This window comes from Grammomys surdaster, unplaced genomic scaffold (assembly GCF_004785775.1).
Source record: "Grammomys surdaster isolate TR1022 unplaced genomic scaffold, NIH_TR_1.0 274, whole genome shotgun sequence".
NCBI classification, from domain to species: Eukaryota; Metazoa; Chordata; class Mammalia; order Rodentia; family Muridae; genus Grammomys; species Grammomys surdaster.
The window spans coordinates 1,043,628-1,063,408 of NW_021604715.1; the positions used below are offsets into that span (position 1 = coordinate 1,043,628).

The following is a 19,781-nucleotide window of genomic DNA, read 5'->3' on the forward strand; positions in this document are numbered from 1 at the left end:
GAGGCTAAGCACTACAAGGGAATATCAATAAAAGATAAAAATATCTCTCTGGGTTCCCTGAGGGACAAGCATGACTGCATAGGGGTTGATGTCAAAAGTATCCCCTCTCCAGGGAAAAGACATCAGGACGGGTATGGTCCTCATGCCTCACTGGACAACGACAGAGGGACTGGAGCCATTACAAGGTCCCCTTCAAATACTGGAGGTCAGGCCTCTATCCCCGCCTTCGCAAGTTTAGAATTGTCACAGCCTTTCTATACTTAGAGAAGGGAGGAGATGTCAGTGGCAGCCCTGCTTACACACTGTAGGGCTAAAATCAACCATAGGCCTAAAATCAGCAATAGGCCTGTCATACATGTATACTAACACCAAGTCTTGGGTCTCAGTGGAAGAACATTGAAACAGATGGCTATAAGCTAATGTCAACAGGCAGCTTTTGTGGAAATTTACAAGCCTGAGTAGTCATAGACCTTGTAAATAGGTAGCCTTGGCAGACAATACCAACTTAGATAAGGACAAGCGAGTCATAGGCAGAGTCATGGTGACTTGTCCCCTGAACCTTCACCCAGCTGATACCTGGTTCTGAAGATATCTGTATTCTCCCTGAGCACCCACACTCCAGTGCCATTCCCTTCCCCACGTCCTGCCTTTCTGTGTTTATACCCCTGTGTGAATTAATTATGATTTGAGAAAAAATTTAAAAAAAATAAAAAATAAAAACAAAACCCAAAGCAATGAAATGACCCCTAATGACATTCTTTCATACTCATAGATTAGTGCTATATTAGTCAAGGTTCTCTAGAGCCACAGAACTTATAGAATGTCTCTCTATATTAAAGTAAATTATTGGAATGACTTACAGTCTATAATCCAAGTAATCCAACAATGGGCAGCTGTGGATGGGAAGTCCAAGTATCTAGTAGTTGCTCAGTTTCACAAACTTCTGTATAAGCCAGAATGCCGAAGAAGTAGATTCTAACAGATGTACTGTCAAGTAAATACAAACAGATCAAAAAAAAAAAAAAGAAAAAAAAAAGAAGATCGAATATTCCATTTTCCGATGTCCTTATGTAGGTCTCCAGCAGAAGGTGTGGCCCAGATTAAAGGTGTATACCACCATGCCTGGATCTGGGACTTGCTTTGTCCCAGGCTAGCCTTGAACTCAGAGATCTCCTTGCCTCAGACTCCTGGGGTTAAAGGCGTGTACTACCTTGCCTGAGCCTAAGCTTTTCAAGACCACTTTGCCTCAAGATCTTCATGCCAAGATCCAGGTCAGAAACTTATGTCTTCCAGCCTTAAAATCTGGATCACAAGTGTGCCCTCCATTTCTAGATTGTAGTTCATTCCGTTCATTCCAGATGCAATCAAGTGGACAACTAGGAATAGCCATCACAAATGCCTTGTTCAGCCATCATCAGAGAAGCTTCCTTCTACAGCAAATGGGAATAAATACAGAGACCCACAGCCAGACATTATGCAGAAAGTGAGAGACCTTAGAACACTCTGCTCTAAACAGGATGTCTCCGTCATGCCCTGCCTCAGAGCTCAGGGAACCTCAACAGAAGAGGAGACAGAAAGAGTCTTAAGAGCTAGAAAGGGTGGAGGATACCAAGAAAAACAAAAACAAAAACAAAACAGCAAAAACAAAACAAAAAAGCCCTCCAATACTCTCTAAGTCAATATGATTGACGTATGAACTCACAGAGAATGAGGCAGCATGCACAGGGCCTGCATGGGTCTGCACCAAATGGGGTCCTAGAGCTGAAAGGAGAAGTGGACACATGCTCAGTCCCTAACACAGAAGCTACCTCTAGGTAATAATCACTTGCAAATAAAACGTTAGTTTATGTAAGGAGCAGGCCCTTAAACAGGAACAACTCCATTTTATAATAGGAAACTTGTATAGAGACTAGTCTGGTACTTGTAAAGACATGTCTCGTACTTGTAAAGGAAATGAAGCTGTGCTGAGATAACCAGACACGAGTGGTTATCTGCCATGTACGTCAGGAGTAACGCCAAATCCAACATAAAAGAGGAGCCTGATCAGAGCACTTCATTCACACTTGTAGCCATGACTGGCCAATGTGATCCTCCGGACAAAGCCTCCTCAGCACCAGGTCATCAAAGAGTTAACTGAGAGACCTATGCCTCCAACTTCGTGGTCGAGCTCCAACTTCAAACCCAGAGACCAATGCCTCCAGCTTCTTCGTGGTCAAGCACCCTACGAGGTCAAATTATCTGGAAGCCACAGCCTGACCCCGCCATACCGGACTCCGGACCTGTAACCCAAAACCAACATAAGGAGTCAGGTCGTATAATCCATGAATGAGTGATGTAGTTATTGCTATGCTTATTTCTTTGGTAATTAGCAACTTATTATTTGTGTTAATTGTGCATATTGTTAGAGGCAATGTATAGGAAATGTGGCAGTATCTTGTAGCAATAGCCTTAGCATTTGTGTTTGCTTGCTGTGCATTATCATTAAAGAAGTAACTGAATTCCACAATCTCTCTGTCTCTTGGCATACTCTCTTCCCTCTCGAGGAGCTGATGATCTCACAGTCAAATCCTGTATATGATCCCGCGGGGGATTCAAACCCCTTATCCATAGTCGCTCCTCTACAGATAAGAGTCCCTGCTCCCGACAGTTTCCCACAGACAGGCAACAGCTTTTGGGATAACCCTTGCTCCAGTTGTTTGGGACCCACATGAAGACCAAGCTTTGCCTGTCTCTGGGGTATGGTTTCTAGCTGGGCTTCCTTGTCTGGCCTCAGTGGGAAAGGATGTACCTAGCCCCACAGAGACTTGATGTGCCAGGGTGGGAGGATACCCAGGGGAGTCCCCACCCACTCAGAGGAGAAGGGAGGGGGAAGGGGGAAAGGATTGTGGGAGGGGGTGACCAGAAGGAAGGGCAGTCAGTGGGATGTCAAGTGAATAAAAAAAATTAGTTCCCTCCAAGAGACTCTCACTGGGGAAACCAATGACTTTTATGCGTAAGCTGCATTTCCAATAGTAGATGGCCAACAGGAAACAAACAACAGCATCTTTGAAGGTGCTTTCAATCATAAAGGCTTGTCATGAATTTTCCTCTTGTTTTAAATTAAAAGAAAAAGTATCTAGGGCTGGGGAGATGACTCAGAGGTTTGAGAGTGTTCCCAGTAACCACATGGTGGCTCACAACTATCTAAAATGGGATCTACCACCTTCTTCTGGTGTGCAGGGATATATGCAGACAGAAGACTGTACATAATAAATAAATGATTTTTAAAGTATCTTATAACTTTTTGTTTTTATTTCTATTTTGTTTATATTTTTCTTTCTATTTGCCTTTCAGATCTTCTGTGTATATATCATGGCTTCCAGTTTAGTGTTTTTATGGGATTCCTGAGTGTGAGAACCAGTGAGCCTGTTTCTTGTGTCTTTTCTCGGGTTCTTTTTACTTCTGCTTGTTTGTTTTGATCTATCTTGATGTGTTAGCTTTTGTTTTATCTTAGTATATTTTATTTTATTATTATCCTTTAGAGTCTGGTTTGTATTCTAATGAGAAGCAGAGGGGGTGGATGCAGATGGGAGGGGAAGGGAGGAACTGCGAGGAATAGAGAGGGGATATATTATATAAGAAAATATCTATTTTCGATAAAAGAAAAAAGTAAACTAAGAAAGTAAAAAGTACAAGTAGTATCTACTAAACTTCTTTCTCTTTCTTTCTTTCTTTCTTTCTTTCTTTCTTTCTTTCTTCCTTCCTTCCTTCCTTCCTTCCTTCCTCCCTCCCTCCCTCCCTCCCTCCCTTCCTTCCTTCTCTTCCTTCCTCCCTCCCTCCCTCTCTCTTTCTTTTTACTCTTTCTCTCTGTCTCTCTCCCTCTTTCCCTCCCTCTCTTCTCCCTCCTTTTTCTTAAAACAAGGTCTGATGGACCAAGCTGGCCTGAAAATCACAAAGATCCAGCTGCCTCTCTTTCCAGAGTGCTGGAGTTAAAGGCATTCACCACTATACTTGGCTCTACTAAATTTCTTGCAGTTCATTCTGGAAAAGTATCTAACAGGTGAAGTATATAATACAAAAAATATGTTTTCATAGAATGTTTAATGATCAGAAAGAAAAAAAATACAATTTAAATGACCATAAATACAGCTGAGTATGGTGACTCACAGCTGTAATCCCAACACTTAAGAAGTAGATGATCAGAGATCCAAGGCCATCTTTGGTTACACAGTAAGTTCAAGGCCAGCCTGAGGAACATGAGGACCTGTTTCAAAAAACAAAAAGAGAAGCAGTCAAATAAGATAGGATGAGCTACTTTCAAAAAATGATGTATTTCTTTATTAAGTGCATGTATGTGTGCCTGCACAAGTCTATGTATACCATATGCATTGCAGGTGCCCGCTGAGATGCCCTGAGACTGGAATTCCAGGCAGTTTTGAGGGGCCTGATATGCATTCTGGGAACTGAACTGGGCTCCTCTGCAGGTGGAGTAAGTGCTGTTAAGCACCGAGTCATCTCTTTAGCCCATGATACGCTAATTTAATATCATATCTTAAAATAATTAGGTAGTCCATTCTATGCCATACCAAAATTAACATATAATTAACTGTATATGTATATGTATGTGTGTGTGTGTATGTGTGTGTGTGTGTGTGTGTAAATTAAAAAGCAGGAAAAACACACCAACCATGTAACAAAGCTTTTTGTTGTTGTTGTTGTTTTGAGACAGGGTTTCTCTGTGTAGCCCTGGCTGTCCTGGAACTCACTCTGTAGACCAGGCTGGCCTCGAACTCAGAAATCCGCCTGCCTCTGCCTCCCAAGTGCTGGGATTAAAGACGTGTGCCACCACCACCCAGCATAACAAATCTTTTTTATGGGAGATGGAAGAGAAACTCCGGTTAATGGTAGTTATCACAGGGAATTTTCATCTTCTCAGTAATCTTTTTGTTTTGTTTTGACACAGGATCTCTTTATGTAGCCCTGGATGTTCTAGAGTTAGGGCAAGGCAGACCAGTGATTAAAGGTGTGCATCACTGGCTGTTTTGATTTTTAAAGGAGGTTATATATTATTCTTGTACTTCTGTAACTTAAGTAGTAACCAAACCAAAGCTACACCAAGTACTTCCATTTTATCACCTCTCACTCAACTCTAAACCCAATTCTGGCTTCTATCTTGATAATTGTCTCCAATTCTCTCCCTTTCTCTGTCCCTCCTTCCCTTCTTCCCTCCCTCCCTTCCTCTTTGAAGGGAGCAGAAGAGTCAGTCTCTCTCTCTCTCTCTCTCTCTCTCTCTCTCTCTCTCTCTCTCTCCCTCTCTCTGTTTCTCTCTCTCTCTTCCTCTCCCCTTCCCCCTCCTTCTCCCCATCTCCATCCCTTGCCCATTGCTCCCTCTCTCCTCTTTCCTTTTGACAGTGTCTCATATATCCCAAATCTGACCTTGAACTCTCTATGTAGTCAGGCAACCTCACACTCCCAATCTCCCTTGCTCCTCTGTTCTGCACCTAGTGCTAGGATTGCTCCAAGAGCTTTTTGTCTTTTTATTCATGATACCTATGTTACCAAACCAAAAAGAAAATCTTCTATGTAATGAAGCCTTTGATCCTCTCTCTGGCTCACTTTCTCCTTGAAACACTCTCTTCCCTCACATCCAACTTCTCCTTTTATTCTGACATCATGTTCTTTGGGCTTTCCACCCAGATCGTTCTGTTGCTTCACCAAATCTGTAACTCATTCTGTGTCACTGAAGTTTTCAAAGATTGGTCTTATATCATCTCGTTCTGCACTGTCTCTTCTCTCATTCATAAACCATCAACTCTAACACTTGAAATCAACATTCTAGAGCCATACATTTATCTGTAACTTTACTCTGTCCACTTGTGCTTCTCAGAGTACATATAGCATGTTTAAACCCAAACTCTCGTCGAGCTGAAACCAATGAGTCATCACTGGCACCAGTTCCTCTTTCTGTACACCTTGCCATCAAATACCACAACTGCTGAAACTCTTGTTTGCTTGAAGACAGAGCCTCATACATCCAGTCAGGGATGACCTGAAACTTGCTATGCAGATAAGGTTAGCCTTGAGCTCCTAATCCTCTTGCCTGGAATCCCAAGTGCTGGGATTGCAAACACGCTACAGTTTACCTAGCTCCAGTTCTCTTATCTAATTGCATGTACATTTCTTCATACATCACATTTCTTTACTTTTATACATGTATATGTATGTGGGTGTACATGTGCCACATCGCATGTGTAGAGGTCAGACAATAACTTCAAGGGACTGGTTTTCTCCTTCTTCCATGTAGGGGGGATCAAATTCAAGCTATCAGGCTTAACAGAAAGACCCATTACCCATGAGCTATCTTTCAACCCTATTTGTTTGTTTGTTTGTTTGAAAAAGTTTTGTTTGTTTTTGTTTTTTCAAAACAGGGTTTCTCTGTGAAGCCCTGGCTGTCCTGGAACTTGCTCTGTAGACCAGGCTGTCCTAGAACTCACAGAGATCTCCCTGCCTCTGCCTCTCCAGTGTTGGATTTAAAGGTGTGAGCCACCATGCCTGGCCAAAGAGGATTTCTTTAGGTGAGACTATCCATGAATTCCTGATCTCCTGCATCTCAAGATCTAGGATTAAAGGTATGTGCCACTATTCACTATGCCTGGCGGATCTCTCTCTCTGTCTCTCTCTCTCTGTCTCTCTCTCTGTCCCCTCCCCTTTCTCTTCTCTCTCCTCCCCAACCCCGTCTCTCATTTTTGTTTTTTGAAACATGGTTTCTATGTGTACTCCTAGCTATCTATGAAACTCCCTCCCTAGACCAGGCTGGCCTCGAATTCACTCAGATATCCTGCTGCCTCTGGTTCCCTGAGTGCTGGAATTAAAGGCATGCACCATCACTGCCCAGCTTGGCGACCTTTTTTTTTTTTTTTTTTTTTTTTTTTGGTTTTTCGAGACAGGGTTTCTCTGTTTAGTCCTGGCTGTCCTGGAACTCACTCTGTAGACCAGGCTGGCCTCGAACTCAGAAATCCACCTGCCTCTGCCTCCCAAGTGCTGGGATTAAAGGCATGCGCCACCACCGCCCAGCTGCGACCCTTTTTTAAATGTTAATTAATTTATTAAATTTATTTCTATTTCTTAATTTTATCTCACTAAGTTACCAAGGCAAGCACTCATCACTTTATTCCTTACCCTTAGCCTCCACACAACTAGTCAACAGACTTGGCGCTCCTTTTTCACTCATCCCTTCTCTCTTCTTTCCCCTTTCCTTTTTCTCCCTTAATCATTTCTTCCTTTTGAAACTGTCTCGTGCAGCCTAATTTTGTGTTCACTTGAAGCAAGCTAGAGTCACCTGAGAGGAGGCATTGAGAAAATGCCTCCATAAGATTGCTCTGTAGGCAAGCCTGTAGGGCATTTTCTTAATTAGCGATAGAGGGTCCAGCCCATTGTGGGTGGGGCCACCCCAGGCTGGTAGTCCTGGGGATCTTTTAGAAAACAAGCTGAGCAAGCCAGGAGAAGGAAGCCAGTAAGCTGTGCCCCTCCAAGGCCTCTTCATCAGCTCCTGCCTACAGTTTCCTGCACTGTTTCAGTTCCTATCCTGGCTTCCTTCAGAGATGACAGCAATGTGGAAGCGTAAGCTGAATGAACCTTTTCCACTCCATCTTACTTGTTGGTCATGGTGTTTCATTATAGCAATAGTAAACTAAACTAAGACAATGAGCTTGAATTTTTGGATCCTCCTGCTTCTGTCTCTACCTCCATTTTGCTAAAATTACTAATGTGCACCACCGTACTTGGCTCTGTTTGCACAATGATAGCCTTTGGTATGCACATTGATAAAGCCACAATTATGTTTAAAAATGACATATATTGTAAAGGTCCATGATTCGCCGAAGAATGATACCCTGGACTCAAATAGTATGTAAACTCAAAGAGTGTTTTATTCTGCAGAAGTCCAGCATGCTGGGGACTACCATCTACAAAGATGGAAAGACTCTGAAGTGAGCCTACAGGCCCAGATTAAAGCACATTAGGGGATTTCTGAGGAGGGGTAGGTGACCTCTATCTTTATCTGCTGGCTCTATCTCTAGGGACATTCCAGAACCATTGCTGGGGTGTGGGGTGCTGGAAACCCTTGTGGGGAAGTGTGGAAACTGCTGCTGACCCATTGTCCTTGCCTCAGGCCATGTGGTGGGTCAGCTTCTGAGGCCTAGACTTCCTGGACTTGCCTAGTTCTTGGAAACAGACATTGAGGCCTCATCTTCTAAACTGCCAGTTTGAAGCCTGTTATGGAGACAGCCCAGCCTCTTGTCTCATGGTATTTTTTTAAAAATAAAATATTCATCTTACTTTTGTGGTGTGTATGTGTGTTTGTAGTGGGAAACCCACAGAGTCTACAAGAGTGCATTGGATTCCCTGGATCTGGAGTTAGAAGTGACTGTGAGCTACTCTGTAGGGATACTGGGATCTGAACACTGGTGAACCATTTTTCCAGCCCCTTATCCACAAAGTATTTACTTAACCCAAATTTTTAAAGTGTTTCCCTGTGCTTTCTTTTCAATGTCTCATTGTTTTAACCCTGAAACTTTGCTTGTTCTCCATTTTGAATTAATTTGTATGTATGCTATGAAATGTGCATCTTTTAGAAGTGCCATTTTGTATTCTTGCACTGGTGGATTACCTCAGTAGACACACACACACACACACACACACACACACACACCAACAATGAATTAACTAAAACTATAAGAATGTATTTGAGCTGGGCGGTGAACATTTGAGCTGGGCGGTGAACTGCAGAAACCTTGGGGGGAAATATTGAGCATAAGAAATGGGAAATGATGCCAGGCGGTGGTGGTGCACGCCTTTAATCCCAGCACTTGGGAGGGAGAGGCAGGTAGATTGCTGAGTTCGAGAGTTCAAGGTCTACAGAGTGAGTTCCAGGACAGCCAGGGCTACACAGAGAAACCTTGTCTCGAAAAAAAACAAAAAAAAAACAACAAAAAAGAATGTATTTGAGGTGGCTGGAGAGTGGTTAAGAGTGCATACTGCTCAAAGACAGAACCCGAGCTTGGCTATAGCACTCAATGGTCTGTATCTCTAGCTCTAAAGATTCCAAAACCCTCTTCTGGCCTACACACATACACACACATGCACACACGTCTTTTGCAAAAAGAATATCAGCCAGATATGGTGGCATATAAACCTTTAATTCCAGCACTTGGAAGGCAGATGAAGGAGGATCTCTAAGTTTTAGGCTAGTCTGGTCTACAGAGCTAGTGTCAAGATAGCCTGGACTACATGGAGAGACACTGTCTCAAACAAACAAACAAACAAACAAACAAGAGAAAGAAAGAAAGAAAGAGAGAGAGAGAGAGAGAGAGAGAGAGAGAGAGAGAGAGAGAGAAAGAGAGAAAGGAAGAAAGAAAGAAGGAAAGAAAGAAGAAAGATGTATTGATTTATTGGGGGTCTTTTGGCAATGGTACTGGTTCTTGCTTATATTGTTTATTGTTTGTTGATCATGTATCTGTGTATTTGTTTTGTGTGTCTGTGAGGATGTTGCTAGAAGACAGAGCATTTGATTGACTTGATGGAGTTAATAAAGGAGATCTATCCAGGTAGCAGTCATCCAGTTATTGAGGGCCAGAACTGAAGAATAACCAAAAGAAATACAAAGGAAAATCCACTTTCTCTGCTTGAGATGGGTCACTCACATTTGTCCTCTTGATTTTGGCACCTGATTTGTGGACTTTCAGACTCAGATTAAGACTTACATTATCAGCTGCCCAATTTCCAAGTCTTTGGGCTCTGATGGGATTCTTTTACTAGCTTTACTAGCTCAAAAGATTGCATGGAGCAGACAGTCTTCTAGGCTTCTACAATTGAGTAAAACAATTCCTACAATAAATCTCCATATCTACCCATCTATATTATCTATCTATCTATCTATCTATCTATCTATCTATCTATCTATCTATCCATCCCTCCATTTATCTGTTTTTTCTCTGAAAAACACACAATGCTCTCTATCATTATAATAAAATTGTTATTTCAAGTTTGTTTACTAGTCTTTATTCAATATATACAGGCATTTTAAACAAATTATCACATCATTTAAAAACACTTTGGAGCTATTACTTCAGTTATTCCATGCTAATCACTTTTCTCTGAGTTTGACTAAATTCTAAAGGAAAGCACTATGTGAAAAGATCTGATTTGGGCTTACTTTCCGAAGTTTCAGTCCATGGTTGATTTTTGTTTGTTTGTTTGTTTTTGAGACAGCGTTTTTCTATATAGCCCTGGCTGTCCTGGAACTCACTCTGTAGACCAGGCTGACCTCGAACTCAGAAATCTGCCTGCCTCTCAAGTGCTGGGATTAAAGTCATGCGCCACCACCACTGCCCAGCTTGTTTGTTTATTTTTGTCTTTCCTTTGGGGTCAGTGTCAAGGCCATGGTGATAGGGACCACAAAACTGTTCATTTCCTTGAGTCCAAGAATGAAGTGATAAACAGAAGGTGTCAGAGTCCCAGGAGCCTTTCTGATGGCATAGCTCCGCTTGCCTGACTTCTTTCTACTAGGACCCAATGAATAAAGATTATAGAATAGCCCAGTACTTTTCGAGACAAAGGCTGTTAGGTAGGCAGTTGTCAGCAGGCTCCCACATACACCCTGGATATATGGCCACACACAAGTGAGTTAAACACAAGTCCAAAACCAGACACATGGAGACAGACTGGTGAAGATGGGGGAGAAAGCTTCTAGTCTCAAAGCTATATTTATAGAGAATCATATAAATGTGGCATTCTGCCAAAACCAGTTATGTAACATAACTTTACTATTTACTTTGGGGTCCCAGGACATCTGGTAGTAGCCATATGTTACCTGGCTCGTGTTGGATATCTTTATTGGTGGCATGGTGTCTAAACATAAGCTGGCCTTTTAGGCCTTCTGTTCTCTACAGTCCACCTATTTTAGACAATTGGTGTTTTATCATTGCAGGCCCACAGTCTTTGTCCAGGTTTTATCTGGTTTCTATACTGACCACACGAGGGCAGTGTAGGGCTATGTGTTGCCCATATTTTACTGATGTGCCGTCCAGGCAACAGGTTCTGGTGGACTCTGATCATTGCTTTCGATGTTAGTAGCCCTTGAGGAGGGTAGCCCCTCACCATTATCGTCACATTCTTCACTTGCAGTTAGAACTCCTGGGTGGTTGCTTTGAGGGTTTGCTGCCTCTAGGATATGTTCAGCCTCAAGAGAAACATAAATTGTATACGGCAAGGAGTCAAAGGACTGATATCCAAATCAGTCACTGGGTTTGGCTTGGCCATATGACCACCATACCTGCCTATGTATGTGGCTGGCCAGGGACAGTAGTTTAGGTTTCCATGGACAAAAGTAGAGTCAGCGCCAGTGTCAACAATGGCTAACACTCTGCACATTAGCAGAAGACAAATGAGTAATGAGCTAACAGAATGCCTCTGCTCTTCCAGGATCTGCCCTAGCCAGGCACTGTAGCTCCATCCCTAGGACATATTTATCCCCAGAGAGTCAGACCAGACACTCATTCTTCCTGAGTCTATGGGCTCATGATCTGTAGGCACTGCCATAAAGAGAAGTGGGTGGTAACAGAGGTTAATTTCTCCATCTCCTTCCCTTTCAGCAGGACACTATAGGCCCCTTTGGTCTCACAAATGCAGAGGACAGTACACCCAGGTAATGTCTATACTACTTTCATTTTGATTATATATATGTATATATATATTCACATAAAAACATATATTCATATATATTTATATATACATATATATGAGCCCATTCTCCAAATCACAAAGGAGAGCTGAGCTTTCAGTTTCTCTCCTAGCTACTAACCTACACACTTTTTTCAGCTGTCAAAGCAGCCAGTTCTCCATTGCCTTCTGCTTCTTCCATCTTCACTGACTCCTCTTGGCAATGTCAACCAGGACCTGGACCTGAGAAGATTTCCCCAGAGATGAACGGCTTCAGTCCATCTCCTCTCTGGTCTTTTTCTTTCTTTGCCCTGAAGTAGTTGCATCCTGCCAGCTATACTAGGTGTGAGGTCTAGCACAGAAGAGGAGGATCATGGGAGGGTGGGAGGTTGAAGAGATTGCTAGGATTCGCAGGCAGATAGGACATTCGTTCTTCTTTCTACATGAAGGATGTGTGGTAGGCAGTTCTCAGCAGGCGCCCAGGCACACACTGGCATACATGGCTACACCCAGGCAGGTGGCACAAGTGCTAAATGTTGACCGACAAACAGGCCTACAGACAAACCCACAGAGGCAGCCTGGTGAAGGTGGAGGTGAAATCTCAGGCCTCTGGCCACAAGACTGTATTTATACAGAATCACACCAAAGTGACATTTTGCCAAAAACAGTTATTTAACAGATTCTTTTACCGTTGTTTACTTTGGGGTCCCAGGACATCAGGTGCACAGCCACATATTTGCTGACTCTTTGGATATCCTTAATGGTGCCATTTGTCTAAATGTAAACTGGCCTTTAAGGCCTTCCTTTCCCTGTGCCATCCTTATTGTTGTTATTAAAATAGGGTCTCAGTGTATAGCCTTGGCTGCCCTTGAACTCCCAAGATCTGTGTGCCTCTGCCTCCTAAGAGCTGGGATTCAAGTGTGCCACCATGCTCTATTGCTTCTTCACAATTTTATGAAAGGGCGCCTCTCACTGGTCTGGAGCTCACTGAGTAGGCTAGAACTGGCTAGTCAATGATTCAGGAATCTACCTGATGTCTCAGCCTCCCCAGCTCTAGGACCTCAAACCACAATGCCCGGCTTTTTCATGTGGCTTCTAGAGATGGACTTCAGATCTTCTCTACTGACAAAACTATTTCTTCAGCTAGCCTCACTTCCTTTCTTGATGATGATGGGGATGATGATGGGGATGATGATGGTGGTGATGATGGTGGTGATGATGATTAACAGCACAAAGAATCAAACAGGATTTACACATGCTAGACAGGCAGTCTATCTCTGACCTCTCTTTTGAGCACCCTTTTATATTTTCTCCTTTTGATTACAGGGTCCTGGTTGTCTAGGCTTCCTTGAACACCCTCTGTAGCTTAGGAAAACCTTGATTTTTGTATCTTCCTGAATCGGCATCCTGGTGTAGCTGTTCTTACAGGCTAGTACCACAAGGTCTGGTCAGTAGATTAAAGAGGAATAAACCATGATCAGATTTCTGTTATCTGTTTAGAAGAAATAAAATTACATCTGGAGAAACTGGGAAGAAAAAAGCCAAGGAAGCCCCTGGAGATATTTCTAATCTGGCTCTATATGCACGATATAAAAGATACTGTATGTCCTCTGGGGTTGGTACTTGATAAACTATGGCACACTTTTTTTTCCTTTTGAACACTTTAGAGTGGTAGTTTATGAACATACCTTAATTATAGTAAGATTCCATGGCATCACAATATTTCTTTGTCCCAATATTTGAAATTGGTGTATACACAATGAACTGTTGGATACGTAGAATCTTATGTGGTGGTTCAAATAGGTTTGGCTCCCATAGACTCATGTTTGAATGTTTAGACTACAGCTAATGGCACTATTAGGAGGTGAGGCCTTGTTGGAGGAAGTGTGTCACTATGGGGGTCTCCTGTGCTTAAGCTACGCCCAGTATAGAATTCCAGTCTCCTCTTGTCTGCCTGCAGAAGACAGTCACCTTCTGCTGCCTTTGGATTAAGATATAGAACTCTCAGCTCCTTCTCTAGCACCGCATCTGCCTGCACACTGCCATGTTTTCCATCATGATGATAATGGACTAAACCTCTGACACCGTAAAGCACCCCAATTCAATGTTGTCCTTTATAAGAGTTGCCTTGGTCATGGTGTCTCTTCACAGCAATAAAACCTTAACTAAGACACCTTACATCTTTACATAGTTAGAAACTTAGAAAATTAACTGTTTGAGATATAGTTGCTACATTAGTATATGTTGTTTAATATGACCAGAACACCATGGTTTGCTATGACCACATATCACAAACATCATGTTTTAGTTTCTATTTTTTAGGAATATGGATGTTTTGTCTGCATGCATATGTACCACATGTGTGCATGGTGCCTATGGAGGCTAGAAGAGGCACTAAATTTCCTGGAACTGGGGTTTGATAGGTTGTGAATTGCTGAGAACTGTACCCATGTACTCTGGAAGAGTAGCCAATCCCCTTAACCACTGAGTCATCTCTCCAGCTCCATGGTTTAATTTCTTTAGGTATTGTTTCAGTTACTTTTCTATTGATGTGACCAAAATACCATAACCAAGGCAATCTATTAAAAAAACCATTTTTGAATAATAATTGAAGGTCACGTTCCAGAGAGTTAGAGTTCCATGATCATCAGGGAAATGGGCACAGCAACAGGCAGGCATGAAGCACAGTACCAGAGCAGGGGCCAAGAGCTCACATCCTCAGACAACAACCACAATTCAGAGAGAGGAGGGGGGTGATAAGGAGAGAGAGCACTAACTGGGAGGGGTGTGGGTTTTTATAAAGCTCAGTGCCCAGCCCCAGTGACACACCTTCTCCAACAAGGCCATATATTCTTAATCCTTCCAAACAGTTCCCCACACTGTGGGTACATAATGATATACAGGAGCCTGTGCCCATGGCGATCCTTCTCATTCAAATCACCACAAATATCATCCAATCTCCTCCCTTGACATTCACATGTCCCATATAACTTTTTGGGTTATTTGGTTTTGAAATATTCTCAATTGATATGGACAGAATTTTAACAGATGCATTGCATCAGGTTATTTTTGTACTATTACATACTTAACATTTCCCTTTTCTACTATTTAATTTGATAACTATATCAGGTGTTAGATCTTCTTTCTAGCCTCTTCTTTTTTCTTTTATTATTATTCGTATTACTGTTAGTTTCCTACCCTTTGATTGTTTCTGATACAGTCTCATGTAGCCTAGACTGGCCTCAAACTAGCTGTGTAGCCCAGGCTAGCCCTGAATTTCTAATCCCCCTGTCTCCTGCTGGGATGAATGGCACGCACCATGACTGGCTAAGCATCGCCTTTTCATATAGTAGCTAGGTAGAGTAGGGCAAATTAAGTTTCCTTCTCCTGGTTTCAGTTACTTCACATAAAATAGAGTTATCAATTAATTACTACCTTGCCATGGAAAATGGACACTGGAAAATTCCCATGAGAGAATGAATGATATTTTAGTGTAGCATGTACATGAAGAACTCCTTTCCCAAGTGCCTATATTTCCAGAACTGAGGAGGTAAAGGCAAGAGGATCAGGAGGTTAAAGGATGAAAGAAATATGTAAGTAACAGGGGCACATCTTTGTAGTGTTCCTGGCTCCTTTCCAGCCTTCCCTACTTCCTGGTTCATGTGAAGATAATAACTTTTTTTCTGGTATATCCTTCTGCCATGATGTCCCGCCTCACTACGTGACTAGGCTTTAAATCTCTGAAAGCATGAGCCTCAATAAATCTTTCATCTTTTAAAGAGCTCTATGAAAAAAAAATAGAGTTGATATCAACAGTAACAGAAGAATGATTATACCCCCCAATACTGTGGGAAGGAAGGCTGAGAAGCCCATTCTCTGCATTCTGTTCAATATTCTATTGGAAATCCTAGCTAGTTCAACAGTGCAAGAAAAAGAAACAGAGAGACATACAGATTCAAAAGAAAATTAAGCTCAGTACAGTGTTACCTGCCTCTAATTCTTCCACTTAATCCCAGGCATCCCAGACAGATCTCTGTTCCAGGCCAGAGAAGAGTAGAAAGAAAAGAGCCCCTACTGGTGTTCAGCAAACAGTAGAAACCAGGCTAGGTTGCACAGACATGTAATCCAAGTTAGGAGGCTGAGGCAAGGGCATTGCAATTTCAATGTCTACATAAGCTACAGGGTAAGTTCAAGGTCAGCCTGGGCAAGTTAGCAAGTCCTTGTCTCAAAAACTAAGGAAAAAATAATTAGGGCTTCTGTTGAACCAGAGCAAATACTGGGAGGTGTATGGTAGAGATAGAAGGATTTCTCTGAATTCGATACTAGCTTGGTCTATACAGTAAGTTAACCAGGACTACATAGTGAAACTGTTTCTTAAAAAAAAGGAGTGGGGAATGGAGGCAGAGTGAGGGAGGGAGAGAAGGGGAGAGGAAAAAGGAGGAAGGAAGGAAAAAACTTTCTAAGGCAGGGGCACAATGGCCTCCAATAAGAGCTCTGTGAGTTAAAGGCCAGTGTGTTCTATGTAGTAAGCTGTAGGCCAGTTAGGACTACAGAGTGAGACCCTGTCTAAAATAAAATAAAATAAAATAAAATAAAATAAAATAAAATCCCTCCAAATCTGGTAGTTATATTTTAAAACAAATAGGTAAAATAATTTTAAGAAAAACAAAATAAAAATAATCTTACATTGTTTTATTTATTACCTCATTAAATAGACAACTATTTAAAATCAAAGTACTCGATTGATTGTCCCCCTATTTTAAGAAACATTACTTATTTAGTTTATTTATTATTAGATTTTACTTATTCACTTTATATCCCGCTCACTGCCACTGCCTCCCTCTTGGTCATCCTGTCCCTTCCCTCATGTCTCCTCTCTTTTTCCCTAAGCAGGTGGGGGACCTTCCTGTGTGTAGAGATTTGATGTACTCCCCCTTTTTTGAGACATGGTTTCATTGTATGGTTCTGAATGGTCTGGAATTAGCTACCTAGTTCCAGCTAGGTTCAAAGATCCAGAGATTCACCTGCCTTGGTCATCAGAATTCTGGGGTTAAAGATGTTCATTGATGCATGGCCGTAAAATCTTCACACCCATGCACGCTCCTTCTCCCAGTGTACCTCACAAGCTCTGCTGCTAAGAAAAGATAGGGGTGGGCTGTTAAGAGTATTTTCTTTTTCTTTTTTATTTTTTTCTTTTTATTTTCTTTTTACAGTTTAATTACATTTATTTATTTGATTCGGTGCGGGGACATATGCCATGTTAAAACAAATTTGTGGAGGTCGTAGAACTTGTGTGTGTTGAGGGAAGTTAGTTCTCCTCTTCCCCTGTGTCGGTTGCTGTCATCAAACTGTGGTTCTTAGACTTAACAGCAAACATCTTTACTCACTGAGCCTCCACCCACCCAGGGCCATAATTTTAGTCTTGGGGAAAAAAACCCCTCAAAAGTAAGACTTCATGAGGTTGAAACCAGTAACAGCCTCCCCTCCCCCACCTCCTCACCACACCCCTGTGTGGCAGTTTGACACTTGGCTAAAATGGCCGAAAAGTTTGGCCCGTTTCCAGGCAAGGTTCACGGGGTACACGAACTGCAGGCATGCGCACGTCACCTGCTCACTAACTTCCGCTACCGTGTGTTCTAGCAACAGGGCCCTGAGCCACAGGCTAGCAAGAACCTCTAACGGTTCTTCTGGAAAGTTCTTATCCCTGCCCCCTCATTGCTTCATTTCCTGGTGGGTCGTTTGCTCTTTAGTTTCCATCTTGTCTCTCTCCAGGATGCTTGTTCCTGAGACAGCCTTTAAGATGAGTCTTGATGGTCGCGGTGTGAAAACCAAGTTCTGCCCTGGCCTCCACGGGCTCAAGTGGCAGCTGTTGCTATGTTTCTTGGCCACTACCTGTGAAGCTTTCTTCTTCCCGGGACTAGTTCCCATCACCTACTGTGAGGAAGGCAATCCCAACTCCTATTGTAAGGTGAGGAGTGGGGGGCAGAAAAGGGCCCTAGAAGGCCGTGGTGCCAAAGACACTGGGTGGTCCCAGACCCACCATCTTGGTACGAAGCCCTACTTCCTTCTGGTTCTGTCCTTGCAGTGTCTCTACTACCCATCCTTTGCCCTTCCCTCACGGTCAATTCTGCCCTTGCTCTGGCCCTGTGGCCTACTCCATTCTAGCCTCCTGAGGGATCCTCTTTCTCTATCACCACTTCCCCTCACTCTTCAGTTCCACCTCTCTGCCGAAAACCTGTCCTCTTCCCTCAGCTTCTCTGCCCTCTTGCCCTCACACTTGCGTTCCTCCCCTCAAGTCCTCTTACTCTCCTGCCATTTTCCTGCCACCCTCACTTCTGGAAACTTTCCAGCTCTGATTCTTGGTTACTCCCTCTGGCTGCCCTGGTCCTCCAAAATGTATTAACACTTGTTGTGCTGTCTGTTTCTACAGGCAGGTGAGCGTTTGCCATGCAGGATGCTTAGGAAACTTTCAAGTAATGGAACTGTAGCCTCTGTGCCCTTGTTGTTCTTTTCCTCCCTACCCTCCCACCCAGAGTGCTTTTCAAGTCAGGATCTGCATCTAGGCTAGCCTTGAACTCAGCATCTGTTCAAGTTGAGACTCAGATGAGGGTTACTATGCTTTATTATTGTTATTGTTGTTGTTATTTGTTTTGTTTTTTTCTTGTTTGTTGTTTGTTTGTTTTTCAAGATAGCGTTACTCTGTATAGCCTTGGCTGTCCAGGAAAACACTCCGCAGACCAGGCTGGCCTTGAACTCACTCAGATCCATGTATATTTGCACACCCGACACCCTACCACCAGTGCAGGGATAAAGGGCCTGTGCCACTACCACCTAGCTTTTTAAAAATTAGTTAATTTATTTTTGTGTGCATTGGTATTTTCCCTACCTGTATGTCTGTGTGAGGGTGTCAGGTCTCCTGGAATGTGATTTACAGATAATTGTGAGTTGTCATATAGATGCTCGATTTTGAACCCTGGTCCTTTGGAAGTGCTCTTAACCACTGACCACTGAGCCATTTCTCCAGCTCTTGGCTTGCTTTTTTTTTTTTTTTTTTTGAAGAGAGGATTTCCTTTGTTTAAAAACAGTCTAGTCTGGGGCTTAACATCCATTTGCCTCTGCCTCTGATGTGCTGGGATTACAGGTTGCACCATAGCATGGGACTCCTGCTTCTTTTTATATTATTATTATTATTTTTTTAAAGATTTATTTATTTTATTTAAATGAGTACATTGTAACTATCTTCAGACACACTAGAAGACGGCATCGGATCCCAGTACAGATGGTTGTGAGCCACCATGTGGTTGCTGGGAATTGAACTCAGGACCTCTGGAAGAGCAGTTAGTGCTCTTAACCACTGAGCCATCTCTCCAGCCCTTTTTATATTATTATTGTTGTTGTTGTTGCCATTGTTGTTATTACTTGCATTTTTGAGACAGTTTCTCTGTGTAGCTGCTATTATTATTGTTATTATTATTATTATTATTATTATTATTATTATTATTTGGATTTTCAAGACAGAGATTCTGTGTAGCTCTGGCTGTCCTGAAACTCACTCTGTAAACCTGCCTCTGCCACCCAAGTGCTGGGATTAAAGGCCTACACCATCATGCCCTGCTCTTTATATTCTTTAAAACAGCTTCTATCAGGTCAACTTTGTGCACCTTTCTTATTTTAACAACAGAGCTTGAAGGTTATTTTGTGTTGGGGCATAGCTCTCCACCTTTGCTCTCCCGTACTTTACCTCCTTTTCTCATTGTTTTGCCCCCTTCCCTTTCTCACTTTTTCTTCCTTCCTTCCTTCCTTCCTTCCTTCCTTCCTTCCTTCCTTCCTTCCTTCCTTTCTTTTTTTTTTTGTTTTTTTTTTTGTTTTTTCGAGACAGGGTTTCTCTGTATAGCCCTGGCTGTCCTGGAACTCACTCTGTAGACCAGGCTGGCCTCGAACTCAGAAATCCGCCTGCCTCTGCCTCCCAAGTGCTGGGATTAAGGCGTGTGCCATCACTGCCCAGCTAAGATATACTTTTCTTTCTTTCTTCCTTTCTTTCCTTCCTTCCTTCCTTCCTTCCTTCCTTCCTTCCTTCCTTCCTC

The 19,781-nt window shown here is 42.6% G+C and overlaps 1 protein-coding gene across 1 annotated transcript in view; it reads left to right on the forward strand.

Annotated features, from left to right (window-relative positions):
- Positions 1 to 17,470: 17,470 nt before the first annotated feature.
- The window catches only part of LOC114628925 (transmembrane 9 superfamily member 2-like), a 76,351-nt gene continuing 74,040 nt past the window's right edge, over positions 17,471 to 19,781 (forward strand). Inside the window, exon 1 of the mRNA XM_028776905.1 lies at positions 17,471 to 17,665. Coding sequence (XP_028632738.1) covers positions 17,471 to 17,665 — 195 coding nt within the window. The remainder of the gene's footprint in view (positions 17,666 to 19,781) is intronic.